This window comes from Plasmodium brasilianum, chromosome 9, assembly GCF_023973825.1.
Source record: "Plasmodium brasilianum strain Bolivian I chromosome 9, whole genome shotgun sequence".
Taxonomy (NCBI): domain Eukaryota; phylum Apicomplexa; class Aconoidasida; order Haemosporida; family Plasmodiidae; genus Plasmodium; species Plasmodium brasilianum.
The window spans coordinates 1,717,278-1,730,801 of record NC_090122.1 but is presented as its reverse complement, the minus strand read 5'-3'; the positions used below and the strand labels follow the sequence as shown (position 1 = coordinate 1,730,801).

General features: G+C 23.5%; 1 protein-coding gene across 1 annotated transcript; it reads right to left on the bottom strand.

Annotated features, from left to right (window-relative positions):
- Positions 1 to 409: 409 nt before the first annotated feature.
- On the bottom strand, positions 410 to 6,355 carry MKS88_002988 (uncharacterized protein; the record flags this gene model as incomplete). Its single annotated transcript, XM_067216043.1, has 1 exon — positions 410 to 6,355. One exon carries the CDS (start codon positions 6,353 to 6,355, stop codon positions 410 to 412), a length of 5,946 nt encoding a protein of 1,981 aa, XP_067073562.1.
- Between the last annotated feature and the right edge of the window lie 7,169 nt (positions 6,356 to 13,524).

Sequence of the window (13,524 nt, the reverse complement as noted above, 5' to 3'; positions counted from 1 at the left end):
CCCCTAGTTTTACGTAAGTTGTGCACTATAGGAATATATGCATGTTAGCATATATATACATGCACATGTATATAATATATGCATATCCATATTCACATATAAGGGCTCTTATAAAGAACTCTTTTAAATGTATAAACAAAAATTGTTATGAATGAAATATCTCTCATCATTGAAAAACAGCAAGGAAAGATGAAGTATTTATCAATGCTAAGAATGATGAACGACTTTATCAAGGGTATTATATGCATGCCCACGTATACACTTATATACATATATACTTGTGTACGTGAATTTACCTGCATGCGTATATAAATACGTATGAATATATACGATATGTTTTTTGAAAAAGAGATTTATGGGGTCAAATCAGAGAAACATCAAGCCATGTTAATCTCCTTATTTTCCTATTTTACTGTTTTGCATTTTTATTGTCATTCGTATTTTTGATTGAAGTCTTCACATTGAATTTGTTGAATATTTCTAAGTCGTTATTTATTTCACATAATACATTATTTAGATAACTAAGCATATGAGAAGTGAAAATTGATGATTTGTTTTTGGTATATAGGCTTATTAACTTTTTTAGCATTTCATCGCTTATTTTGTTATTAATATTTAGCTTTTTATCATTATTATCATTATTATTATTATTATTATTTTTATCATTATTATTATTATTATTTTTATCATTATTATTATTATTTTTTTTATCATTATTATTATTATTTTTTTTATCATTATTATTATTATTTTTTTTATCATTATTATTATTATTTTTTTTATCATTATTATTATTAACATTATTATCCTTATCATTACTATAATTACAATTATTATTATTATTATAACTATCATCATTACAACTATCATCATTACAACTACCATCATTACAACTATCATTACAATTATCATCATTACAACTATCATCATTATAAATATTATCATTATAATTATTATCATTATAATTATTATCAATACTATAATTACGATTGTTATTACTGTTGCTATTGCTGCTATTATTTTTGCTTTTACTGTTACTATTATTATTGCCATTATTATTGCTATTATTCGATTCGCCCATATCTGAGCGGTTCGTGGGTATATGTGAATCTGCGATTTGCACGTAGCACATGGCACTATTATTGATATATCTTGATTGGTACTCTTTATCATCATAATCGCCTAACACATTTTTTTCGCCTTTTTTGCCTTCTATTTCATTTTCACTAGAGTATGTATTATTAGACGATATATTTTCATTCTTTGCTAATATATCTTCATTTGATTTTATTAAATGAGACAAGTTGAAACCTAAGTAATGTACATTAATGTTGTTATATCCTTCTTCTAAGTTGTTACTATTTTTGTTACTATCATATATATCAGTAGTAATATTATCCTCATTTACGATATCGTGTATCTCTTTAGGGATGTGCAGTACATTTCTTAAATCATTGTATTCCCTTTTATTGTTTTCATAAATTTTTTTCTCTGGACGAAAATCATCAAGGTAATAAAATTCTTGCTGTTCATATCTTTTATCATCTTCATCAATAAATTTGTTATTCTTGTCTAGATAGCAGAATAATGTATCTGCATCATTTTTTTTTCCCCCTTTATCTGAGAAGCTGTTGAAAAAACTTGAAAAATATAAGTTAAATTCATCCACCTCTTCCTTTGCACAGCAGCTTGAGTTACTGTAATTACCACTGCTATGATTATTCGTACCATAAGTATTAGAACCATAAGCATTAGAACCATAAGCATTAGAACCATACGCATTAGAACCATAAGCATTAGAACCATAAGCATTAGAACTATACGTATTAGATCCATAAGCATTAGAACTATACGTATTAGATCCATAAGTATTCGAACCACAAGTATTAGAACCATACGTATTAGCACTGTAAGTATTAGATCCATAAGCATTAGAACTATACGTATTAGATCCATAAGTATTCGAACCACAAGTATTAGAACCATACGTATTAGCACTGTAAGTATTAGATCCATAATTATTAGCACCATAATTTTTCGTACCGTATTTACTCATGCTATGATTATTCGTGTCATAACTATTCACACTGTTGCTATTCGCAATGATACTATTCACGCTCATACTGTTTACGCTCATACAATTGATATTCAAATTACTGGTAGAACTAGTACCACTATTACAATTTTGATCTAAATTCTTATCGTTATGTATATTCACCGGCTTATGATTCATCTCAGGGAGCGCACAGAGGCTTCTATCCTCATTTTGCTCAGAAGCAGTAAAATGTTTTAACAGATTGTTACTTTCTAAATTATCATTATTAGGATGTCCCAATGCACTTAATGTTGTGCTTTCAAATGAATTTGATTCTAAGTTTATTGAAGATTTACTATCAATTAAAAAATTTGGTAAAAAATGATTATAATTTTTTCTGTGTATTATTAAATTAGTATTATTCATTTGATCCGGTATATTTTCCTCCACTTGTTTGTTATAAGAGTTGTACGTAAACATTTTGTTATACTCTTCTACCTTGTTGAAATATTCTGTATTTAACATATCATTCGTCGTTTGGCTAGTTGATTTTTGAAAATCATAAAAATCGTCTGCATAATAAGCGAACTGATTTTTTCCACTAAAACGATCATAGTAATCAATATTAGAACAACCTAAAGGATCAACACTAGAAATATGGCAGTTAGTAGTAATTTCCTTTTTGTCATAAGAAATATTATTATTATTACTATTATTGTTACTACTATTACTATTATTGTTACTACTATTACTATTATTGTTACTACTATTACTATTATTGTTACTACTATTACCATTATTGTTATTATTATTATTATTATTATTATTATTGGTACTATTATTATTATTGGTACTATTATTATTATTGGTACTATTATTATTATTGGTACTATTATTATTATTGGTACTATTATTATTATTGTTACTAATATTATTATTGGTACTATTATTATTATTGGTACTATTATTATTATTGGTACTATTATTATTATTGGTACTATTATTATTATTGGTACTATTATTATTATTGGTACTATTATTATTATTGGTACTATTATTATTATTGGTACTATTATTATTATTGGTACTATTATTATTATTGGTACTATTATTATTATTGGTACTATTATTATTATTGGTACTATTATTATTATTGGTACTATTATTATTATTGGTACTATTATTATTATTGGTACTATTATTATTATTGGTACTATTATTATTATTGGTACTATTATTATTATTGGTACTATTATTATTATTGGTACTATTATTATTATTGGTACTATTATTATTATTGGTACTATTATTATTATTGGTACTATTATTATTATTGTTACTAATATTATTATTGGTACTATTATTATTATTATTGTTATCATTTTCTGAAAAAAAATAAGAAGAATCATTTGTATTAATAAGAGAAACGTTATTATTACCCGAACTGTTCATATTTAATGTACTTTGATTTAATATATCTTCTGTACTTATTGCCAAACAACCACTTGGGGCAATTTTTTTCCCTTTCCATTTAGCTGCATTTAATAATTTTGTTCTTAAATTTTTTTCTTCTTTATTCTCAGGAAAACGAACTTCTAATGGCTTATGTGCACCAGACAATATTATTTTATTATTTAAACTCTTAATAGCATTTATAGCTTCTTGCATGTTATAAAAAGTAACAAAACCTGAACCCCTTGATTTACTTCTCCTGTCTTTTAATATTATTAAAGAATCACATTCACCAAAATTACTAAATAAAGTGTGCATATCTTTTTCTGTAGTTATTGGAGCCAAATTACCAAAAAATAATTTTACTACAAAATTTTCCTTTTCATTTATGTCATTCAACTTATTTGTGTTACTCTCTTTTGACTCTTCTATGTCGTAACTCCCTCCTATGTCTATATGCTCAAACTTTGGTAACTCTCTCGTGAAGCCACCACTATCATTCGCATTGATCACTTTGCTCATGATGCCATGGTCTCCGTTCATATTTCTAATGCTGCTGCTATTTCTGTTGCAATTGCTATTACTGTATAAGTGGTCGCTTGCATCCCCATTATTGCTACTACTGTTATTAGCTTCATAGTTCTCACATATTGCTGTATCACATTTTTTTTGATAGTATGTATTTTTACCTGACAAAAGGCTATTCATTTGTTTGCCTAGAGATTCCTTCTCTTCTTCTATTTGAATACTACTATTAATATGAATATTCCTATATTTTTTTTCTTGTTTATTTTGATTTTCATACATAATTTTATATGGTATAAAATGTGTATTGTTTAATAACTTTGCATTATTATGTTCTGGAATTACTTCCTTTAAATTTGCATCCATCACAGTATTATTATTTTCAATATCTTCATTATAATTTAAGTCAATTTTTACATCATTATTTATGTTAGTGTTGAAATAGTCTTTACGCATACAGCTGTGCTCACTTGTAAAATCGTCCAAAGAAAAATCGTTCAAACTATTTCCACGGAACTCTTCATCATTCATACTTCTTTTATTTATGTTGTTTATTTCCATGAAATTTTCATATTTATTTTTATTTGATATGAATTCCTTGTTATCTATATTTTTACGGAAGCGATACCCTAGCATGCTATTCTTTATCATGCCACCATTGTTACTACGACTGCTGATACTGTTTCCATTGCCATTGACGTTTCCGTTACTTCGGTTGACCCTGCTCTCACTGCTGTTATTATATTCTTTCTTATCATCACATTTCTCCAAATTTTCGATTGTAAAATAATCGTCGTACATCATATTATTTGCGTATATTCTTTCATCTGTGTCAGTTCTCAGGAAAAACTCGGATTTGTTTTTTATATAATCTACGTTTGTACAAAAATATTTTTTATTATTATTCAAATAAAAATTATCTTTCAAGTTATTATACTTTTTGTACTTATTAGGGTTATTTTCGATTCTGTGTATTTTACAATTTTCCTTTTTTTCGTTCACTTTTTTCTGGAAAAAAATTTGTGCCTTATTCTTGTTCTCATATTTGTACATCTTATTAACGTCCAACATATTTCCATTAATGCTGTTACTCATACCAGCGTGCATGGCGTTTCTGAGTGCATTATAACGAAGACTTCTATTTTTTAAAGGATCACTGTATATTATATCTCTTTCTAAGCTCTCATTATTTTCAACTCTATGTTTGTTAAAAAAATAGATTAAGTTCTCTTTTTCCTTTTTTTTCTTTTTATCTTCTACTTTAGCTGATGGTAGTAAGTTATTTGGTCTCTTTTTTGTATTGTTAAATTCACCTGAGTTCAAAACATTCGCATGCGGTTCTTCAGTAATACTATAATTGCTGTTATAATACTTACTAAAATTATTCATATCATTATTGCTAATGTTATTGCTAATGTTATTACCATCATTATTGCTAATATTATTGCTAATGTTATTGCTATTGTTATTGTCGTGGATATTATTAATATTATTACTACTGTTTTGCATTTCGTACGAATGAAATTCCTTACTTTTCGTTGAGAAGTTAAACTTCTCTTCGTTTTCGAAAATGAAATGAATTAAATTTCGATTTATTCTTTTATCATCCGCTTGTTCATACAACGCATTTTTATTTTCTTCTGAAGAAAAGAATTCATGTTTTAATAAATTCTCTTTTTGATTTAATAAAATAGCCTCGTTTATTCTGCTCGCATCCTCATTATTTATTTCACTCTTCTTCCTGTAACTGTTTGACTCACGTTTATTATCACATACCTCATTCTGTACAACTGAAGATTTTTGCAAAGATGATATGACCGTGTTGCTACTTTTTGTATTATTAATGTTGTAATTACTTCCATTATTAAAATTATTTGCACTATTATAATTATATCCATTGTTACAACTATTTGCATTATTATAATTATTAGCATTATTATAAATACTAGAATTATTATAAGTATTACTATTACTACTACTACTGTTGCTGTAATTTACGTAATTGTTACGGTTCTTATTCCATTTCGTTTCATCCTCGTCCTTATTACTGCTACTGTATGAATAGTCCTTCTTATTTTGATTTTTTATATTTTTTGATAAAGTCTTATTATTATTACTACTACCTTGTACATTTCTTTCATCCGAATTTCTACCTATTTTTGCAGAGTTTGCATTCAGTGTTTTAGTTATTTCCCTATGTATATATTTTCTAGACTCTTCAAAATTCTCATTGTCATTATTATTACTATTATCAATGAATTTTAAAAAATTAGGATAACTTAAAAAATCATCAAGCATATTGCCGTTCGAACTGTTTTTTAATTCGTAATATGTGCTGTTCATTTTGACAAATAGGCAGAACAAAAAGTGAAGAAGCCGAAAGTGATAAAGAAAAAAATGGAGAAGAGAAAATAGTAGGGAGATATGTGGAAAAAATGGGTAGGTAAGAGACAAAAATGGGTAGGTAAGAGACAAAAATGGGGAGGCAAGAGACAAAAATGGGGAGGCAAGAGAGAAATATGGAGAGGTAAAGGGAAAAAATAAAGACGTGAAAGCAAAAAATAAAGACGTAAAAGCAAAAAATAAAGACGTAAAAGCAAAAAATAAAGAAGTAAAAGCAAAAAATAAAGAAGTAAAAGCAAAAAATAAAGAAGTAAAAGCAAAAAATAAAGAAGTAAAAGCAAAAAATAAAGAAGTAAAAGCAAAAAATAAAGAAGTAAAAGCAAAAAATAAAGAAGTAAAAGCAAAAAAATGTATATGGTAAAAATAAAAAAGTAATAAGAGTTTTTCTTTTCTATTACTAAGTTAAAAGTCTGTGAACATAAGCATTATGAATCAACTTAAGCACATTAATGCTTTTTATTTTTTAAAATATATTTTGTATTAAGTAAACAAATAATAAGATTAATCTGTTAATAACACATCTTTAATTCTTGTTATGTCTGAGTGTGCAAAATGTGTTACTTTTTTTTTCTATTTTTTTTAATTCTGGACTAACGACACATTTTTATATTGAACTATAGAGATGTATTTTCCCCAAAAAAATTTTCCATAAACTTGTTAACATCAATGTAAAAGTATATTAACATAAATAATAATACAGCATAATGTAAAAACCCATGCGTGTATACGTATATATATATATATATATATGTATGCTTCTGAATGTGTAAAGAAGCATGTTCTCCATATACTCATGTGTACACATACTAAATGCATACATTATTCTGTTCAGTTATATATACAGAACCATTAAAAAATTTTACAATACCACTTTTCTATATGTAAAACTAAGCCTGCATGCAAAAAATGCGGCAATTAAGTGTGATATTTATAAATTTATACTTATGTACATACATATATGCATAAATACATATATATATGCATAAATACATACATATATGCATAAATACATACATATATGCATAAATACATACGTATATGCATAATTACATATGTATATGCATAAATACATACGCATATACATAAACACATATATACATTTATGTATGTATATAAAGCATGAGAATTGTACATGAAAATTTACGAATGTCCTATATCAAAATAGGTGCATTTTGCAAAATTAATATATGAATTATGTAAAAAAAAAAAGAAAAAGCAATAAAAAAAATGTGGAAAACTTTGAAATAATATGGAATTCTCTTTTGTTTTAAACTGTTTAGAAGGCATACAATCTCCTTATACATATAAATATATATGTATTCAAATTAATTGTGGGTTATGTTGACAAAGCAATGTAATATATATATATATATGTATAACTTAAAATGTAAATACTTACATGCATACAATATTTTTATATTTATTTCGTGTTCAGCAAAAAAGCGAAATTTATGAAAAATGAATAAGTACTGTAAACAAAGCAATAAGATTATATTAACAATTTGTTAATAAAACTGAGTAAAAGAAAAAAATTAAAATACAAATTCTTAAAAAAAGGGTAATGAAAAAATTCCAGAAAAAATTAGAGAATATGATCGTTAAGGGGGATTGCGAAAAAAGGTTGTAAAAGATATCGCAAAAATTAACGTGGAAGGGTCTTAAAAGTTATCGTGAAAAAGTCGTAAAAATGATCGTGAAAATGTAGTGAAACAAATAATGAAAAAGTAAATGAATAGTCATAAATGGATATACAGACTGGAATAGTCCATACCTTAAATGTTATTTACTCTTGGTATCTTTGTATACATGTGGAAAATATGAACTATTTTTTTCATTATATATGTAAATATAACTATATGTACCATTAAATATTAAATATTCCCATGAAAAATGTTATTTCATTAACATACATATATATGTACATATATATATATATATATATATATATATGTGAAATACAAATGAAGAAAAGTTCAGAAAGAAGAAAACTTTTATAAACATTAACCATTAAAAAAAAAAAACATTCATAAGCATCAAAGGCACTGAGCAGAATTTTTCAAAGAAAATTCAAGGAATGCCAAATAAAATAAACATAATAATAATAATAAAAAGTATACGTAAATAAAGCATTTATAAATAAAAAAGAGTTTCATAGAAGTAAAATAAAAGGGGGCAAAAATAAGTAAAAAAAATTGTATATAAGGTATAAGTACGATTATTTTGTATTTTGCGAATTCGCCTTTTTTATGTAAAGCTGTCAAAAAAGAAATTTTAAATCTTGAGTTCAAGCTTTTTTGTAGATAAATGAATAATATACAAATAAATATATATTAATACTTATAAATACTTATAAATACATATAAATACATATGAATACTTATAAATACTTATATATACATATAAATATATATAAATATGTATAAATACATATGAATACACATGAATACATATACATGCTTACTTAAGTATTCATTTACATGCATATATAAATACATATTCATATACATGCATTACATATACATATATATAACAATTGTAAGGCAATCAAAAGAACAAAAAAAATGACTCTAAAATAAAGTTGATTATGAAACATACATAAGAAAATATCAACATATAAGAAATGTTTTCAAAATTTAAATCTGTCGCTTCATCTATTTCACTTGCAACCTACAAGAACTTTTCATCTTGAGATACATAAAAAATTAAAAGGATATAAAAATATACATTCACATAATTAAAAAAAAAAAAAAAAAAAAAAAAAAAAAAAAAAAAAAAAAAAAAAAAAAAAAAAAAAATAATAAAATAATAAAAAAAAAAAAAAAGAAAAAAGTAAAAAAAGAAAAGAAGGTAAAAAAAATTAATTTTATAAATTAAATTGCTTTGTATTCACTTTTAATTAATTACAGATAGCAAGCTACTTGGATACGTAACCTTTTATTTGAGAAGAAAGGAAGCGATATGTAAATTTAGAGCACCGCACAACGTATTTGTATGTATGCATATATATAACTATATAAAATAAAAAAAAAATTTTACTTTCCAAAGAATAAAGAAATCATTAGCATAAAATTAAAAATAACAATTTAATAATTTTGTCGTATAACGTTAATTAAGTTTTATTTATATATTTATTTTCCGTTATAAGAATATTTTCCATAATATGCTGAGCATCCCCCTAATTTCGGTTGTATTAAACAATGTTATGGAGATAGCGAAATTCAAAAAAAAAAAAAAAAAAAAAAAAGAAAAAAAAAAAGCTAGTATCTTACAAATAATATATTTTATTATCGCTATTCTTTTAACATTAGATAGATTTATATATTTTTTTTTATTTTAATTTTTTTTTTTTTAGCGGTACGTAAAAATTGTTTATTAAAATTGCATCTAGCTATATATTTATAAATACATATATATATATATATATATATGTACATATGTAATATGCATACGTTTCTATGATATTTCTTTGCATAATTTTTTTTATTGTACATTTTCGAGCTCAAAAAAGATATGAAAACATAGGTTTCTTCTTATTTTAAAATTATTACATTTATTAAGAAGCGCATATAAAATGAATATTTTTATTATATACATATATTTTTTTTTTTAAATAAGAACGCAAAATGATTTTACTTAAGGTTTATTAGCAACATGCTTTTTATACACATATGATGATAAGCATTTTAAATCTTATAATTGAATAAAAGCTTGCTTTGCATTTTAGTTATAAGAAAAATGGTAGTTGCACGCTTTTTACGGCAAACATTTCTCAAGAAAAGTTTATAAAATGTATGATGATACAAATATTAGCCAAAATTTTAACTATATATGCATATTCACGTATATGTGTATATAGAGATATATATTTAATTTATGAAACAGAGAAACAACATATTACGTATATATATACCAACTAAAACAGAAATGGCCATTTACAAGGAATATATATTGCAACTCGTATTTACATGTATGCTATTTATAAAGGAATATACATTGCAACTCGTATTTACATGTATGTTCCTTATATGAACAAAATTTAATATTTTTAAAAGCTGAGATATACATTAAAAAGAAAAAAAAATAAAGGCTTTTATTTTTAATCTTATTTTAACTGCATTTTTTTAGCACCATTTTACTCTTTTTTTTTTTTTATTTCTTACACTGAAGAGGAAAAAGGTGTGTAAAAAATAACTTTTAAAAACATAAAATAAGAAATCAAAATAAAAATATGCTTACACAGAATGACATTAAACTATTCATTATAGAAAGAGGATATTCCCCTTAAAGTAAAGATATATATTAGTTATTAATCATTAGAAAAGATAAAAAAAAAATTACCCCTTCATTTTATTCCCAAATAGCTACATTGTCGGTTAACATGCATTTAGAGCAATAGAACGGTATAATATGGCTGAAATTAATTAATTAAAGTGAAAAAAAAATTAAAATAATATAAAATAAAGTAAAATAAAATAAAAAATATTAAAATAAAATGAACTCAATTGAAATATGCTCTTATAATATGCCTAATTCAAAAAAAAAAAAAAAAAAATGTAAAGAAAGCAAAAATTATTAATAGAATTTCATGAAGATTACTCCATCATTTTCAAAATAGAAGATCTTCTGCATACATAAACTTTTTAAAATAATGAACCTACATAATAATTTGATTTTACGATAAAAGAAAAAGAAATAAATTTTAGTTTATCTATATATTTTTCTTGTGAAATAAAATTATTTTTAAAAAAATGTACAGCGAACGTGCATATATGTTATTTTCCATTTTTTCCTTAAAGTTACAAATGTGCTTTATTTTTAAAGGGATATTAAAAGTGAGAATAATTATTTTTAATTGTAGATTAAGTTTATAAATATATATTCTTTCTTCTTGATAAATAGTTTTAAATACGGAGAACATTTATTGATTTTATTGTTGCAATAAAAAAAAAAAAAAAAAAAAAAAAAAGGAAAACTGTCATGCATTTCTATAGTAAATGTTCAGCTATCTTTTGTGCATTTTAAAAAATATGTTTTTCGCGAAATAATTTTATTTTTTATATAGAATTAGGAAATTTTATATTTTTCTTTTTGCAAGCTTATAATAGTTATAATTTAGTAAAATACTTCAACATTCGGCTCTTATCCATTCGGTGCATAAACACGTCAGTAGGCCCTTTTTCTATACTTATGATGTAAACGAATATATACATATATACATATTTTATCAAGAAAGTAATTTTTTTCATTATACTTTTCCTATAACATGTTTGTAGTTAAAATTGAAATAGTAATTTCTCTGATAAGGCAGCATGTAAACGGTTGTTATTACATTCTAATATTATAAATATAAAATGAAAAAAATTACAAAAAGAACTTATTTTTAATTTATTAAAGATGTATTAACTGTTGACATTGTTTTTCTTTTTTTTTTTTTTTTAGTTTTATTTTTTTATACGTTTGATATTTTTTTTCAGATCTTCAATAATGGTAAATTTAATGGAACTTAAAGTTTCTCCTAGAATAATTATTGAAAAAAAAAAAAATTACATATATTAGACGTATAATGCGCAAAATCAAAAATGACAAGGTGTGGCATGCAAATATATATTATACATATATATGTACATATATATTTTTTGTTTATACGCATACACATGCAAAAAATTTTTAAACAGTTATGCATATGTGTACTTATTTAACATATATCTGTTGGCGTATATATATACATGTATTATTTTAATAAATTTCGAAAATAAATAATTTCTCTTGCGGTTTAAAATATGGTACAGAATTATTTATATAATAATTTAAATATTTCTCATTGGGAGTAATTATTCATATTTAAAAGAACACAAAAAAGCAAAAAAAAAGAAAAAAACATGTTTAATGAAATAAATTTTTAAGATAAAATTATATACAATTCTTTTCATATTGACATATACGCATTTATGTATTAAGTAATATTTGTGTAAGTATTTATGTATATACGAATTTAAATATTTTAGTAAGTATTTTTGTATGCATGTATATATATTTGTATATTTAAATAAAACAAAATTTCAGTTCCATAGTTTCATTTTTGATGAGCAGAATAATTTCACATATATACCATTTGCCATAATATATATATTTTATATATGGACACATATGTGTGGGGGGCATATATATATGTGATTACATAATATATACGGTGATATTTGTGTATATATACGTGTTGATATATTTTTATAATAAATTAAAACATTTTTTTTTTTTTGATTTTTCATTATATCTCAATGGTAATACTTAATTTGTATACTAATAATTAAAACAATACAGACATAAAATTGTATATATTACTTCTGACGGAATAAAATATTTAAATGAAAGAAAAATATATATTTGTTTTTCAGTACACAAATACATTCTTAATTACATATATATTTATTACATGTATTTGAAGTCATTTTCTTAGAGCCAATAAAGCAAAAAATAAAAAAAATAAAAATTTTTTAATATAATGTAGTGTAATCTGATATACTGTAGCGTAATTTGATATAATTATAGTGTATAATTTGATACAATTATAGTGTATAGTTTGATATAATTATAGTGTATAATTTGATATAGTTCGAGTGTAATTTGATATAATATTATAGTGAAATTTGACATACTTCGAGTATAATTTGATATAATACAGTGTAATGATGTATAATATAACATAATTTAGCTTAATTTTGTTTCATAATTCATTAATTTTATATGCCTGTTTTTTTTTAAAGGACTAAATTAAAAAGGAAATGATGCAAAACTGAACACAAATATATAAAAGCATATATAATGAAGTATAGAAAGAAAAATGGAAAAATAATGATTTTTAAATAAAAGGAAGAGCTTTTATTGATAGCGCTATGCATGATGTACTCCTATGAATACAATTATATAACAGTTAAAGCAATTAAACTATAAATGTAAAAAAAAATGATGCATATTTAATGGTAAAAATTTACAAATGTAATGACAAAATTAATCGCATAAACTTTCCTGTATTTTTTTTTATAAATTTTATATTTTTTTTTTTTTTTTTGTATCATTAATTTGTAATAATTAATATAATATAATATAACAAT